The sequence below is a fragment of the Neoarius graeffei genome, chromosome 4 (assembly GCF_027579695.1).
Source record: "Neoarius graeffei isolate fNeoGra1 chromosome 4, fNeoGra1.pri, whole genome shotgun sequence".
NCBI lineage: Eukaryota > Metazoa > Chordata > Actinopteri > Siluriformes > Ariidae > Neoarius > Neoarius graeffei.
In genome coordinates, this window is record NC_083572.1 from 22,718,773 (window position 1) to 22,735,923 (window position 17,151).

General features: G+C 40.9%; 1 protein-coding gene across 4 annotated transcripts; it reads left to right on the forward strand.

Annotated features, from left to right (window-relative positions):
- Positions 1 to 7,245: 7,245 nt before the first annotated feature.
- ccdc80l1 (coiled-coil domain containing 80 like 1) lies at positions 7,246 to 15,229 on the forward strand. 4 transcript variants are annotated; one of them, XM_060919033.1, is made up of 9 exons: positions 7,246 to 7,444; positions 7,779 to 9,501; positions 9,643 to 9,691; positions 9,764 to 9,799; positions 9,905 to 10,041; positions 10,152 to 10,303; positions 11,473 to 11,576; positions 13,197 to 13,280; positions 14,909 to 15,229. In XM_060919033.1, the coding sequence occupies exons 2-9, from the start codon at positions 7,804 to 7,806 to the stop codon at positions 15,193 to 15,195; spliced, it is 2,547 nt and encodes an 848-aa protein (XP_060775016.1). In that variant the 5' UTR covers positions 7,246 to 7,444; positions 7,779 to 7,803; the 3' UTR covers positions 15,196 to 15,229. The 4 variants fall into 4 exon arrangements, 3 of the variants coding, with proteins under 3 accessions (XP_060775016.1, XP_060775015.1, XP_060775014.1); XM_060919032.1 differs by having other exon boundaries at positions 9,643 to 9,799; XM_060919031.1 differs by lacking the exon at positions 7,246 to 7,444 and having other exon boundaries at positions 7,753 to 9,501; positions 9,643 to 9,799.
- The last annotated feature ends 1,922 nt before the right edge of the window (positions 15,230 to 17,151 follow it).

The window sequence follows — 17,151 nt, forward strand, 5'->3', positions numbered from 1 at the left end:
TGGGATAGGCTCCAGCTTGCCTGCGACCCTGTAGAAGGATAAAGCGGCTAGAGATAATGAGATGAGATCTTCTCTAGGCTGTGGCCGTCACTGTTGCTTGTGCACCTTTTCCAGCCAGCCTTTTCAGCAGTGACCTTCTGTGGCTTACCCTCCTTGTGGAGGGTATCGATGATCATCTTCTGGACAACTGTCAAGCCAGCTGTGTTCCCCATGATTGTGGTTGCGTGTACTGAGCTACACCAAGAGATACATGGTATTTATACTGTTTGAATAATAATTTATTCAAACTTGAAGTTAAATATTCTAATATTTTATATATGGGTTTTAATCTTTTTTTTTTTGCTGTAGGCCATAATTATCAAAATTAAAATAGAAACATGCTTGAAATGTTTGTTTTTGTGTAATATTTAATTAAATTTTATAATATTAATTTTCACTTTCTTAAATAACTGATGAAAAATATTGAACTTTTTCCACAGTATTCTAATTTTGGAGATGTATAGTGGAGAAGTGAGTGCACAGCATACAATCATAGAAATGATAAGATGGCTGTGGATATTCTTCCTTTGGTCGTCTTCGGACTGCAATTGCTCAGAACAAGTTGCACTCCAGTTAACATCATGGAACAGTTAATAACTTCAGTTAGATACAACAGACTGAGTTAAAATGATAAACATGGTCATACTCAAGTTCCTGTTAACACAGTTAGCATATTTGACTATCTACAACCCCGATTCCAAAAAAGTTGGGACAAAGTACAAATTGTAAATAAAAACAGAATGCAATAACTTACAAATCTCAAACTGATATTGTATTCACAATAGAACATAGGCAACATATCAAATGTCAAAAGTGAGACATTTTGAAATTTCATGACAGCAACACATCTCAAAGTTGGGACGGGGCAATAAGAGGCTGGAAAAGTTAAAAGGTACAAAAAAGGAACAGCTGGAGGACCAAATTGCAACTCATTAGGTCAATTGGCAATAGGTCATTAACATGACTGGGTATAAAAAGAGCATCTTGGAGTGGCAGCGGCTCTCAGAAGTAAAGATGGGAAGAGGATCACCAATCCCCCTAATTCTGCACCAACAAATAGTGGAGCAAGATCAGAAAGGAGTTCGACAGTATAAAATATCATCAAAAGATTCAGAGGATCTGGAAGAATCTCTGTGCATAAGGGTCAAGGCCGGAAAACCATACTGGGTGCCCTTGATCTTTGGGCCCTTAGACGGCACTGCATCACATACAGGCATACTTCTGTATTAAAGTTAAAGTCCTTCCCGCGCCATGTGGCGCATCGAGCGGCACCGATCTCCGTATCCCTCGGCCTCTTGCCTATTACATAGCTAGGGTTACAGTGGGCGGCTAGTCCTCTGGTAACCACGAGAGTTTAACTCCCCACTCGCATCTGTATTGCAGCGTGCCTTGCCAGATGGTAGTAGGTACCATTTTTATGATGGTCTTTGGTATGACCCGACCGTGAATAGAACTCACGATCTCCCGATCGAGAGGCGGACACGCTACCACTAGGCCACTAGCCGGTATGCTTCTGTATTGAGAGAGAGGGGGGGAAAAAAAAAAAAAAAAATCACAAAATGGGCTCAGGAATATTTCCAGAGAACATTATCTGTGAACACAATTCACCATGCCACCCGCCGTTGCCAGCTAAAACTCTGTAGTTCAAAGAAGCAGCCGTATCTAAACATGATCCGGAAGCGCAGACATCTTCTCTGGGCCAAGGCTCATTTAAAATGGACTGTGGCAAAGTGGTAAACTGTTCTGTGGTCAGACAAATCAAAATTTGAAGTTCTTTATGGAAATCAGGGATGCCGTGTCATTCAGACTAAAGAGGAGAAGGATGACTCAAGTTGTTATCGGCGCTCAGTTCAGAAGCCTGCATCTCTGATGGTATGGGGTTGCATTAGTGCGTGTGGCATGGGCAGCTTACACATCTGGAAAGACACCATCAATGCTGAAAGGTATATCCAGGTTCTAGAGCAACATATGCTCCCATCCAGACGACGTCTCTTTCAGGGAAGACCTTGCATTTTCCAACATGACCATGCCAAACCACATACTACATCAATTACAGCATCATGGCTGCATAGAAGAAGGGTCCGGGTACTGAACTGACCAGCCTGCAGTCCAGATCTTTCACCCATAGAAAACATTTGGTGCATCATAAAACGGAAGATATGACAAAAAAAAAAAAGACCTAAGACAGTTGAGCACCTAGAATCCTACATGAGACAAGAATGGGTTAACGTTCCTATCCCTAAACTTGAGCAACTTGTCTCCTCAGTCCCTAGATGTTTACAGACTGTTGTAAAGAGAAAAGGGGATGTCTCACAGTGGTAAACATGGTCTTGTCCCAACTTTGAGATGTGTTGTCATCTCATCTCATTATCTCTAGCCGCTTTATCCTTCTACAGGGTCGCAGGCAAGATGGAGCCTATCCCAGCTGACTACGGGCGAAAGGCGGGGTACACCCTGGACAAGTCGCCAGGTCATCACAGGGCTGACACATAGACACAGACAACCATTCACACTCACATTCACACCTACGGTCAATTTAGAGTCACCAGTTAACCTAACCTGCATGTCTTTGGACTGTGGGGGAAACCGGAGCACCCGGAGGAAACCCACGCGGACACGGGGAGAACATGCAAACTCCACACAGAAAGGCCCTCGCCGGCCCCGGGGCTCGAACCCAGGACCTTCTTGCTGTGAGGCGACAGCGCTAACCACTACACCACCGTGCCGCCCTGTGTTGTCATGAAATTAAAAAAAAAAAAAACAACTAAATTTCTCTTTAAATGATACATTTTCTCAGTTTAAACATTTGATGTCATCTATGTTCTATTCTGAATAAAATATGAAATTTTGAAACTTCCACATCATTGCATTCCGTTTTTATTTACAATTTGTACTTTGTCCCAACTTTTTTGGAATTGGGGTTGTAGTATACAATTAAAGGGAAATTTAGAATTACACTATCCAGATGAGGATGAGTTCCATTTGAGGCTGGTTTCTTTAAGGTTTCTTCTTCATGATGTCTCAGGAAGCTTTTCCTTTCCACCATCACCTCAGGCTCACATTCGGGAAAATTTATGACTTTCAAATTTCATAATTTATATCCAAATTTCTGTAAAGTAAAGTTCCTTTGTGACAACGTCCACTGTTGAAAGCACTACCGGTATGTAGAGGAGAGTGAGAAGACTTTGGACAAGCTTTCAGCTTTTGTAGACTGAAATTCTTTGCAGGTAGAGTCACATGCAGTGGAGGCTGGTGAAAAAAATTCTTGGTGGAGCTGGGTGTGCCAGTAGATTTCCCTGTCTAGTCCAGTATAAGCATTCAAATGAACAGTCAGAAAATGATAACTCCACAATAATTTAATTTCCTTCTCAAAATCAGCAGTTTCACAGATAAAGTAAATTAACAATTTACAGCTATATTAGGCTCAATTTATGCTTTGGAAAGGAACGGTATCAAATACAATACTCAAGTTCTTGAGAGAAGTTTACAGCAAGGAGGGTATGATTTCAGCTGAATCTATACAAAATCTCTGTGTGTGAGAGAGAGAGACAGGAAGGTTTCTAAGGTGAGTGTGGGACAGTGATTGTATGAAAAGAGAGAGAAGTTGTGCGTGTGTATGATTCTAAGGTGAGTGGAAGATTTGTGTGAGAGAGTGACTAAGAAATGAGGTGTGTGTGTTCTGAGCTAGGTGTATTTCTGTGAAACGAGAGAGAGGGGGAGTGAACCAGTGTTGACACTCTTGTTGTGAATACAAACTATGATAAAGATGTCCCCACATTGCTAGTTTCATGTCCCTGCATTGCTAGTTCAAAAGCGCCACAAATTTTAACACAATCGATGATCTTAGATAAAATATGACTCTCTTTATCTACCTCTTCATTGTGCCTTCTTACAGCAATGCGGTGCCCATCATCTAGCTGCGTTGCTATGCTAATCCTTCCGAGCACAGCTAGCTTTACGCAGTTTTCCATGTGAACTCTTGATCTTTCATGCTTCTCGATGCATTCGGAGAGGTGCTTTAAATCAGTTTGTCCAGACTGTGTCCACGTCAAATCACACCTGTCACTTTTGAAAAAGATGCAGGGGAAACAAAAGTGCATTGGCTGTTCCACAGCCTGTCAGCCACAACTTGCGCTGGAACCAGCTCCTGCAAAAAGTCCTGTTGTAGGCTTTAACTTTCTCCTTGGTTGGCTGGGTGATGTTTATTTTGGGCTTGTTGGGTCCCAGCTCCTGAACAGATTTTTTTCCCACCATAGCCCTTCTTGCGAAAGGGTAGTTCAACAAATCTCACCGAATTTGGTGAAAGCTGCCCCTCAACTGTTGTCGTCGCCACCATCATCTCTCTGACTGACTGACCGGAGACCTCAAGTTTATCACCATAGCAATCCAAAACTTTCCCACATTTTCTGTAGCAGGGGCAAAATTTCCAGCACCCCAAAACCATTAAATTCGGCAATGCTGATTGGCCAAATATTTATCATTTTTTTACCTAGCAACTGTACACGATTGGCTATTTCACTGCACTTCTAGGACGCTTTGATGAGCGCTCAAGAAGAGAAACAATACGAGTCTGTCGGTGGAAATTCACTGTTGAATGAGTCAGTTGGTGGAAATGTTGTTTAAATAATTCAGATTGCATGTAGGCACACACTAAGTAAAACTGACATTGATAATTTGTTTAAAAAAAAAATTTAATATTTTTTCCCCTCCACATCTGGGAGGGCAGTGCCCGACCGCCCCCTATGGGCCAGCCGCCACTGGTCACATACATATTGCGTTCGAGTATTTACTATACCCTCTTTCCACAACATTAGTTTCTCAGCTTTCAGACATGAGACATTGAGGGGAGACATGGAACAAAAATAAAATATCTACAGATTATCAAAACTTGTAACATGAACTGTATGAACACACAATGCTGGTACAGCTATAGAAAAATGTCAGTTTACCCAAACCTGACGAGACAAAACAGTTCTATTCTCAAGAAGGAATCAAATAAACTTAATCCTCATGCAGGGACACTCCTACGTTACAAAAAAAAAAAAATTTGTAAACCACAAGAAAAAAAACCTCCATGCAATATGAACTGTCCCAGCTCTCCCCATCTGACCATTTTGAAAAAAAAAAAAAAAGTCCTGAAAATGTTTTCTACCCAGAATATAAGTTTAATAAATAATACTATATTTGGTAACTCAAGGCTACATACTTTAATTCCTAACAAATCCTGGCTCCACCAGTGTACATTCCACCATAGAATGGAGGTGGAATGCAAAGGAGAAAATACAAGTTTTGGTTGATAAAAATATTTAACTGCACAAACCTTACTGCAGTGTCCAGCTTAGTGGCTCCAAAGGAAGTAGGTTACTCTAAAGCTGTCTTTACATGGGCACTTGCGTCAGAACAAGTTGTTCCCAGAAGAAGTTGCCCCGGTGCAACGGTCCATCTAAACACAATTTGTTCCAGAACAATCTGACACCGGTGGATGCAACTTGCTCCACTTTACGAGGTGGTGCTATTTGTTCCAGAACATCTTGATTCAGGTGCAATTTGTTGCCGCTTACCATCTAAAAACAATTGGTGACAAGTAGGAGAGCTTAGGTGGTGCGGTAGCATTCATCTGGGTCATTTATCATCTGGACAAGACCACTTCATGGAAAATTCAATGGTCATTTCTTCTTGGGTGCTTTCCCTTGTCAAACTTCTGTGCCTTTAAACAATGGAGTCAAGGGATTCCCAAGCCAATCGCAGTGATAACTGGACTAAAGAAGTAGTTCTTACCCTCATCCAGTTGTGGGGAGATGCAGATCATTGTTTGCTTTTTATTTTATTTAAAATTAATTTACAAGAGCAAAGAGTTGATTCATTCCCTGAGCAACACATCACTCGGAGTGAATCAGTTTTCTGGAAGGGAGATTTACTGCCGAATCACCAAGCATTTAAAAGCAAGAGGGCAATAAAGCAAGTTAAAAACAAGCTTCTGATCACCGATATAGAGTAGAGTGGGGTAATACGCCCCCGTGGGGTAAAAGGCCCCCGGCCTGTTTTACCCAAAATAACCACCAGATGGCGTAAAGTTACATTTCTATTGTTGCTATGGACTGGCTTGACAACAGGGATATACAAATATCCACTGTGGATCGCATATCAGCAACGCAGCGGAGAGAAATCAAATTTCATGGTAAATGATTTTCAGATCAGTAAAACTGTATTTAGATAGCTGCTATTTCGTCAGATATCACAGCTGTGTATGTGGTATGAGTAGACAAGTCAGTACGTTAAAAAAAATACATTAGGTATAAAAAGTTGAATCACATTTTGAAAGTAAGACCCTTTTTTGTAAAAGTATAGTCTGTGGGGTAAAACGCCCCCTTAATGGCAGGGTAAATGGCCCCCAGGGGGCATCGTTTCCTTTTATCATAATTAGAGTGGGGGAAAAAGCCCCCCTTAAGGAAAATTCAGTTTTTCTCCAAGTTGAAATGAACCATGTGTTTAGTTTTAATCATAGTTTTTGACAACAGTGACATGAACAATAATGCCACCTAAAGTTTGCCTAAAGTTAATACTTAATTTTTTTTAAAGTATTAACTTTAGGCAAACTTTAGGTGGCATTATTGTTCGTGTCACTGTTGTCAAAAACTATGATTAAAACACATGGTTCATTTCAACTTGGAGAAAAACTGAATTTTCCTTAAGGGGGGCTTTTCCCCCCACTCTACTCTACGCATGTGCACTTTTGTGTTTAATTTTCTAACCTCTGGTTTGCCATAGATAGTGTGTAAAAGTGAAGGAAAGTGGATGCAAATTGTTCCCACTACCCATGTAAAAGCAGCTTAAAGGGCAACATCCAGCTGCTGATGTAATCTAAAACCTGATTGGTTGAAATGGAAATACAAACTGTCCCAAGTCTCCCCTATATCAGTGAATTGTACGGAGCTCCTGAAGTACCGAAAGATTATTTTTTTATATATTGTATGCACAGTAAATTATCATCTTGTCTACACAAGATAATTTGTGCGCACAAGCTAAAAAAATATCACCTTTCGGGACTTTGGAGGCTCCGCAGAATTGAACAGAATTGAGTAAATCTTCAAGCACAATCCTGATTGCTCTGGCTGCAGGGCGGGCATGCAGGTAGGCAGGCGGTGGGCGGGCATGGAGGTAGGCAGGCGGGCATGCAAGCAGGCGGTGGGCGGGACTACGCAGCCACGGACAGAAGAGCGGTTGCGTGCTTTTCTTCCAGGCTGCTTGTGTGCGTGGAGCTTGGAGGGCGATAAAAGCTAATGGAGGAGGTGGTACCGCTTTTTGTGCTCGCATAGGGTGAGGATTGTGTTGTAAGAAAAAGATCGGGAAGCTCGTCCGGCGTCATTTCAGGAAATGAACAGGATATCGCCGTTGTGCTTTCAGGGTGAGTTAAACCTTCATTTTCATGGAGTTCATCTAGCAGAAAGCGCATTCTCTGTTTTCTCACATTTACACGCACTAAATGTGCAACAGTCGTGACAGCTTGAAATTGTTAGATTAGGAATTATTCTTAGTATTCAATTTTTCAAGGCTGCATTAAATATGAACACCTTCAGTAGGTCATATGTTGATTTAGAGTAGACCATGTATCTGGACACCACAATTCACTTAAATGAAAAAAAAATTATTTAAAACAAAACCAAAGTGTAGGCCAGATTTTACCTTAAAGCAGCCCATTTTAACTCTTGGATGATGCTATACCTTCTATTGGCCAACAGACTTTGTACCCGTGACTCCACTGCAATGAGGCTTTTTCAGACACATGTGGTTTTGTGCGTTTTGCTATGGACAGTAGACGCATCAGATTTCAAGTCTTCTGAAGGCACACATTTCACAAGAACACAGGCTCATGCAGTGAAAAGACATATGGAATTGCAATCAAATACTTTTGCAGCCATCTCAGGGAACACACCACTTCTTCAGGCAGATCAGGCTACAAATTCCTCAAGATCCCCTGCTAGGAGAGTTCTGAAAGGACCCAGACCTTTACTTCAAACAAGTTCAAACACACAGCCAGTTGAGAAACCTGATGTGCTCCATGCTCACACTGACATCAGTGCGCCTCGACAGGGCTCCCCAAGTTCCGACTTTCGTATCTCCAATCGCACCAGCTCCATAAATATCCTGGCTAGGTTTGCAGGCAAGAATCGTCTGCTGGTTGTTTCAGTACCGTATGAGTCGGATAGATACTACAGGCTGATGATGAGCTTGCTCAAGCCAGATGTGTATTGCCAAATGGCAGACCGCCATATACAGCAGATCATCATGTTCCATGGAAAGGAAGAACTGGGTGGGAAAGTGAGACATGTGAACAATGATGGCTCAGTTGTTGAAGAACAGTTAGAACCAGCCTTAGTGCCCAGGCTGATGAGCTTTCTGAAACTGGAGGAAGGTAAGTTTGGGATGGTGCTGCTGAGGAAAACTTTGCAGGTGGAGGAGAGGTACCCATACCCAGTGCTGCTTGAGGCTATGTATGAGATAATAGACCAGTTGCCTATGCGCAGGCTTGAGAAAGTCAGGCAGAAAGGTTTTGTGGAAAAGTGCAAGGCAACTGGAATGCAGGGAAAAGTAGTGCAGTCTATTGGGAGAGACCCCAAATCCAATGTGCACAAAGGCTCCCAAGATATTAAGATGGCAGAAGGTGTAAAACATCCCTCCCAGCCTATTCATAGTACTACCACACAATCAACCACTAAAGTCACTAGAAGGAGAATAACTATACATATAGCTACTATGAAACCTGCAACTACAACAGCTGCGTCCACAACCCAGCTTGCTACTACCATTAGTTCTGCAAAAACAACAACTACTGCTTCCACTACATTACCCACAACTCTGCCTTCAACTGTGGTCAGTCCCACTACTTTATCAACTACAGTGGCACACAGACACAAAGCCCAGCTTGGCACCTTAGAACCTGTTGTTACACGCAAGCGTCAAAGGGGACACAATGTAATTAACCCATCCATTACCTCTGACCTAATGATCCAACACAGAGACAAACATAGAAACCGGACAAATAAGATTTCACCTGGAACTCGCAGGCAAAAGCCCATCAAGGACAAACCACCGAAGAGAAAAAATGTAGGGAGGGAACAGATCACCGAACACATAGAAGAGCAAGAAGCAGGAAGTCCTACAGCAAGTGAACCAGCGGCGAACCTTCTGACGACCAAAATGGTGAAGGTCCTCCCCAAGAAAGCTGAGAAGAAGAAAAAGCCAGAGAGAACGGAGAAGCCTGTGAAAAAGAACACCACAGAGAAAAAAGTGGCAGAATCCTTCAAGGATGCCAAGGTTACGCTTCACAACAGAAAAGTAGCACAAAAAGCAAGCAGCCTTGAGGATAAAGATGCTGTTGGCAAGCCTACTAAAAAGCCTGCTGATACCAAAAGGGCACTAGAAACATTTCTTGGTTATTTTGAGAAGAGAAGACGGCTGCTTGTGAGTATGTTTTAGAAGTACAGATACAGAACACTTTGTGTGTGTGTGTGTGTGTGTGTGTGTGTGTGTGTGTGTGTGTGTTAAATAGGGGCATTTCAAAGAAAGAGTGGAAAACAGCTCGGTGTGAATCTCTATTTGCAGGTAATTACTACTCCCAATGAAAATAACAAAATGTACAGTCAGCAGAAGGGTGAGTATCTGGAACAAGTGTGTGATATGGCTCTGCGCAAAATCTCCATCATCACCATTTTTGGCCCTGTAGCCAACGGGACCATGAAGATAGATCATTACCAGATGGGTGAGTTCAGCTTTTGACCTTTTACCTATTTTACCATCAATACTCAGGACATTTGTTCTATTCAGACTTCCTTTATGTGGTGTGTTTTTGTTCTGTGGCTTACAGAGCAGGACAAGCCAGTGTACAGCTTGCCAGTCAGTGAGCTCATCAACCAAGAGCTCATCACAGCCTTCCGGAAAGAGCTTGGCATGGTTTACAATGACTTCTTCATGGTGCTGACCGACTTTGACATGAAAGTGAAGGTTTGTGTGTGTGTTTTTTTTTTTTTTAAATTGCAAGTCAGCTGTCTGAGTAATAGTTTTACAATTCTTTAAATTTTAATGATTTGCCTGTTTTTGCCTCTGTGTCACAGCAAGAGTATGAGGTACCTATTGTCTTGAAGGCAGTGTTTGATTACATCGACACATTCTCATCGCGCCTCAAAGAAATGGAGCTTCAGAGGAAGCTTGGAATTGCTTGCAAGAAAGAAGACAAGTCCAGATCTCTAGAAAGTTTCCTCTCTAGGTTTCCAATAGTTTGATAATATATAAGTAGAAGGGCATTCAGTAGCGTGCACACCTCTGCCATGCCACATATCAAAATCACTTGAATCTAGGGTAATGCTAAAGCTGTACACCAGACTTTTATTAAAATCCGTTCACTACTTTGAGTTATGTTGGAGACACGCACACAAATTCCTGGATCTACATGCATATTTGAAGTTCTACCAGATCTAATCAATTGTTCCTTGGCCTGTGGCCCACCTTTCCTCAAAATTCCATCAAAATCTGTTCACTATGTTTATGTTGTGAGAAGTCAAACAAACAGGTGAAAATATAACCTCCTCCTACAAAGTTGATAGAAGTAATAAATATAAGTAATTTGATGATTTGCTGTTTTTAGTCAACTACCGTAGATTCTGCTGCAATAACCCATGACTACTGTACAGTCATGCAAATATTTGTAAAGTCAAAAATCACTTTAAAACTTTGCAGTTCTGTTCTGAATATGATGTGCTCAAACAATATTTCAGACCCATCCTTGCCTTTTCTATCAGTTCTTTTTTTTTTGTGGAGACTGAGTGGGGGCGGCACGGTGGTGTAGTGGTTAGCGCTGTCGCCTCACAGCAAGAAGGTCCTGGGTTCGAGCCCCGGGGCCGGCGAGGGCCTTTCTGTGTGGAGTTTGCATGTTCTCCCCGTGTCCGCGTGGGTTTCCTCCGGGTGCTCCGGTTTCCCCCACAGTCCAAAGACATGCAGGTTAGGTTAACTGGTGACTCTAAATTGACCGTAGGTGTGAATGTGAGTGTGAATGGTTGTCTGTGTCTATGTGTCAGCCCTGTGATGACCTGGCGACTTGTCCAGGGTGTACCCCGCCTTTCGCCCGTAGTCAGCTGGGATAGGCTCCAGCTTGCCTGCGACCCTGTAGAAGGATAAAGCGGCTAGAGATAATGAGATGAGATGAGACTGAGTGGGTTGTGGCAAGAAAGAATTCCCCCCGTTAATTTTTCCCTCATGTTCTAGACTGTTGTGTTGTTGCAAGATACACCCACGTTTCATTTTTAGCATCCTTTTTTGGATATTGCTTATGAAATTAAATATCCTTCAAAGCAAATAATTATAAGATGTAACATTTGGACCACACATTCTTTGCGGTCTAAATGTGGCTTGTCTGTATTTATCGCATTGTTGCTCAAGGTTTCGCTGGAGACGAAGGCTCCTCGTCATCTCCACCCCTAATGAAGAGGAGTGGGCTTATCAGCAGCAGCTCCATGCCCTGACCAGTCAAGCCTGCAATTTGGGTGAGACAGTCAAAGAAGTGTTTATCTGTCTTTGGATAAAAACAGGGACACACACCCTATAGTCACACTGATTTTTTTCTATGTATGCACATGACGGATTCATAATTTCAGTGATGGCGACAAAGTAACACATAGAATTGAAAATCTCAATTCAAGTATTGGGTGTGATTGTGTTACAGCAGTAAATCCAGTTGAACAGTTGGCTCAAGTGGCCAATCCTATTTTGTGTGTGTGGTCTGACATTAACTTCCCTGCTCATAACATTAGTCCAGTATACAAACTCATTAAATTTGACTGTAAAATTGTTTAACTTAAAATTTAGTAACCGGGCTGCTCTAAAATTGAGTTAATTGAAATGGCCATTTTAATTTAATTTGATTGCCTGATTGTTATAACTTATGAATTTCGATTAACTCAATTTTTAAGGCAGCCCAGTTACTAGCTTTAAGTTGAAACAATTCATTTTTACAGTATGGCTAATGCTGCTAATCTCGCAATAAAATGAAATCATGCAACCTGTTTTCATGCTGAATAGTATTTTATTTAAATTGTGTTTAACTAGTTAGCTGCTACTGTTTCGCATCGGAACTAAAAAAAAAAAAATTGACACTGAGTTGTTGCCTGCTCGTGTGAATGATATGCCATGTGGTTAAAGATGTATGCCAATGTAACCACTTAACCTGGCAGAAAATGACCATTTTATGCTCGGTTAATGTCACTAAGCGTTTACCATGTCAGTATTGTGGTTTAGAGATGGTGACCTTTTACTTTTTGCCATTTTGTTGTCCGTTGCATTCATGTACAGAAGTGTTTTCCAATTCTGGTATGCCTGCACTGGACATTTGTGGGGGGTTTTTTTTCTCTGCTCAAACACTCATGTAAACTCTATCTAGCAACTTGCAGTTACTGGATAAGTGAAGAAAACACTACCGTTTGTAGCACTATCCTGGCAATGGGAACCACTGATGCTATATAGCCAAGGGGTGGTTTAAAAAATTTAAAATAGAAATTCATTGACTTCTACTGCATTTCATGACTCACTGGGTGTCAGGTGCTTTCTTTAAATACTATGAAGTATGAAGGACATCGGCAAACATTCCCTGAAGGGATTTCTCTCACTGTCAATTATTGAACATGTGTACTGTTGCCATTTTATTTTACTGTGCTTGCCAGGGGTTTTACCCAAACAGCCTTGAAGAAAAATGTTCTTGGCTGCTTTTACTGGCTTTGTTTGTTGTGAAGTAGCCCCCATCTGAACTCTTGCAAGTTGATGTCACTAATGAAATAAAGATGGCGCTGATTTCAAAAACTTAAATATAGTGGTCCTGTAGGATCTGTGGATGACTGGCTCATGCACAGCCTTCCAGTAGAGGCCAGAGAGTATAACAGCCTGACTAATGCCCTTTAGGAGCTCATTTGCAGACCACAAAAAAACAAAACAAAAAAAAAACAATGGACCTCTATATTTCCAATTACCTACCTGCTTTTGAGGTAAAGAACATCAATGGGAATATGTTCTTGTCATCCATTTTCATCATGGTCCAGTAACTTTGTAGCCAGAGCAAGTTGTGAACCCTGTGGCTGTGTGAATTGACCAGTGCATCTTCTCTCATGCCCCAGGGCTGCGTCATATGTCTGTTTTAAAGCTGTCTGGGAGGGTGATGGAGGACATGGGTGGAGTCTTGGAGCTCTATCCAATCAATGGTAAGATGGATGACTTGTAATCCACACCATTCAAAATAGGGTGCTAATTAACGTTCCCTTAACTTACTGTAGTACATTAGTTAGCATTAACATGTCATGCATTAATAAAGCAAATGTTTGTTTTTCAAGTAAGACTAAGTTCAATGTCTGAATGTTAATGAAGTCCACCTACACTGACTGTTCAATTCCTAACCCAAAGTAAGTCCAGATAAATGAAATCAATTACATCATGTTCTTAGATTGACAACTGAATTCCTGGCTCAAGGTGGAATTTAATATTTGGCCTTACTTTTGAATTTTGCCACTTTACAACCGGTTACTTAAGGTGATTGATGTTAGTCACTTCTTTGATGAACTGCAGAATTGTTAGTCCTTGTGCCAGTTAAGTATGTTTAGGATGAAGCGGAAAGGGATATCTTTATCTTAAAACTGCACAGTATTTCAGAATCCATACCCAGGCAAAAAGTATGGGTTTCTGATGGCAAAATGAGACATATTGTACTATTACACAAGTGCAGTCAGTAGTCTGATAATCCTATTATGCAGTGAAACTCTTTGCAGTATATCAGTCTAAAAGTGTGAAATGATGTAAAAAGCACGGAGATCCATTTTAAGCAAGGACTCTAACCTTTAACTGCACTCTGACCACAACATTTTTCGAGGTTTAAATTTAGATACAGCATAGAATTAAATTTAAGGAATTAATATGGCACTACAGTGGTTGATTTTGCATGCATTTCTAACATACACTGATTCACTCAACCACTTTGACGGACACTATATAGTGAGTAAATTTTGTTCTCAAAACAGCCTCACGTTGTGGCATGGATTCAACAAGATTTTGGAAACTTTTCATTGAGATTCTGCTTTATATTGACATGATTGCATCACATAATTGCTGCAGGTTTGTCAGCTGCAGTCATGCTGCGAGTTTTCTGTGCTACCCCATCCCAAAGGTGCTCTACTATATTCAGATCTGGTGAATGGAGAGACCATTAAAGTATACTGAACATGTCATGTTCAACAAACCAGTTGGAGGTGATCATCATCATGCTGGAAGTAGCCATTATAAGATTGGTAAATAAATTGTGGCCATAAAGAAATGCTCATGGTTCGCAACAATACCCAGACATTCAAACGAAGTGCTCAGTATGTGTCAAGAAAATATCCCCTCCAATTGGTGAGCCTGTGGTCATTATAGCCTCAGATTCTTGTTCTTAGCTGACAGGGATGGAACCTGATGCAGTCTTTTGTTGTAGCCCATCCACCTTTAGTTTTGATGTGTTATGTGTTCAGAGATGCTTTTCTGCTCACTGTGGTTGTGTAACCATAGCTTTCATGTCAGCTTGAACTAGTCTGGCCATTCTCGCTTGACCTATCGCCTCAAAAAGGCATTTCTGCCTACTAGGAGGCAGACATGTCAGGAGTTTCTGAAATACTCAAACCAGGCTATCTGGTGGCAACAACCATTCCGCATTCAAGAAGTCACTGAGAACGTAATTTGATATCATCGTTAACTGAAGCTCTTGACTTGTATCTACATGATTTTATGCATTGCACTGCTGCTGATTTGGATAATTGTTTGACTGAACAGCTGTACATGCCCCCCCCCATATTTGATATTGCAGGGAGTGCAACAATAGAGCGTGAGGATCTTTCTGCCTCCCTTGTGTATGACATCAGGAACTACTTCCAGGTCACTGCAGATTACTTCTCGATGCTGTTGGTAGGCAAAGATGGCAACGTGAAGTCATGGTACCCGTCACCCATGTGGTCCATGTCCATCATCTATGAGCTGATTGACTCCATGCAGCTGCGCAGGCAAGAGTTGGCCATCCAGCTGTCATTCGGCATGCACTGCCCCGAAGAAGAATATGGTCACCATGAAGACTCTCATCGTGGTTTCGGTTACTAAAACAATGGTAAAAGAATAAAAGACTTCCCTTTGATCTTCGTTGCCATTAATTTTTCTTCTTTTCCATCCAGAGGTCCAAAAAGCAGCTAGACTTTGATAAATTGACTAAATACTAAGAGAGCACTATGGTTTTGTGAGCATTACTCCTATTTGTGAGGCCTCTTTTTTTCTGTTTTGGTTGGATAGTTGACTTCTTATCAGTGTTATAAGAATTACAAGATAGTGTAATTAAAAAGGTGGTGGGATGCTGGTACCTCACAGTTCCTGGTTCCATCTTGAGTTCAGGTGATTTGTGGAGAGTGTGCATGTTCTCCACATGTCCATGTGGGTTTCCTCTGGGTTCTATTTTTTGCAAAAACATGAGTAAATGTATTGGCTACACTAATTTGCCCCAGGTGTGAATGTTGCTCTGTAATGAACCGTTATCCAATTCAGTGTGTTCCTGCCTCATAGCCAATGAGAGAGGCTCTGGATCCATCACAACCCAGACCAGGAATAAAGGGTGGACTTTGAATGTATTCTATTTTATATGTTGTGTGTGTGTGTGTGTGTGTGTGTGTTTTTTTTTAAACATAAATAGTTCACTATTACTCACTTGTGAATTGGACCATCTTTATCAGGTCAATAAATTTAAGACTGTTATTCAGACTACATATGGATGGGCTCTGTGCTTTAAATATTGTTAATTGTTGGGGTGAACGAATTCAAACAAATCATAAGGATTTACTGTGGTGTGCTGCCCCCATCAGGTGGAGTGATGCAGTACAGGAATCTCTGTGGCTTCATAGGTTTCCAGAGCCACTGCGACCTTTATCAGTTACATATGAGTGAGTGATAGTTAGGTTAAGTGTGGCATATTAGAGAAAACCTAAAACCAGGCAATAAGAATCTCTGCTTTAGAGGTTAAAAATCACTTTCATATTTTGGTGTCTTATGCCATCCGATGATAAAGTATCTCAGGAAAATGAGAAGTTATTTTTTTTAAAGAGAAAAACTCTTTTTATTAATGAGTGATTCAATATCAGTCTTCTTACAATGATTTACAAAAACATACTAATACATTTAACAAACAGAACTGTGGTTGAAATTGAGTGGAATAGTGAATAATTAGGTCTGTCTGATTTTACAGTAAGTCTGGTGTAACTTTTTTTAATAGTTCAATTAAATTCCACATTTCTCATATCCACATACTTTCAAAACAAAAGACAAATCTTCATAAAATCTCTATTAAATAGAAGTACAAGGCAATAGTAGTTCTTAGTGCTGCTGGTACGAAAAGAATCATTAATTTAACATCAAATACAGTATGTGCATTTGTACTATGTAACCTAAATATACATTATTGCTCTAATTGAAGCCCTGAGATGCTCTAGTGACTTGTCCAGGGTATACCCCACCTCTCACCCATAGTCAGCTGGGATAGGCTCCAGCTTGCCTGTGACCCTACACAGGATAAGCGATAATGGATGGATAGATGGAATAATGCTCCAGTTGAACGTTTTTAACTACAATCTCAATTCCAAAAAGGTTGGGACGCTGTGTAAACTGTACATAAAAACAGAATGTGAAGATTTGTAAATCATGGAAACCCTATATTTCATTGAAAATAGTACAAGAACAGCATATCAAATGTTGAAACTGAGAAACTTTATTGGTTTTGAAAAATATGTGCTCATTTTGAATTTAATGTCAGCAACATGTTTCAGAAAAGCTGGGACAGGGGCAACTGATGACTGAAAAAGTTGTGTAATGCTAAAAAAACCCAAAAACTAATAATTTGGTTAATTGGCAGCAGGTCAGTAACATGATTAGGTATAAATAGAGCATCCCAGAGAGGCGGAGTCTCTCAGAAGTAAAGACGGGGAGGGGTTAGATTAGATTAGAGATTAGATTAGATAAAACTTTATTGATCCCTTTGGGAAGGTTCCCTCAGGGAAATTAAGATTCCAGCAGCAT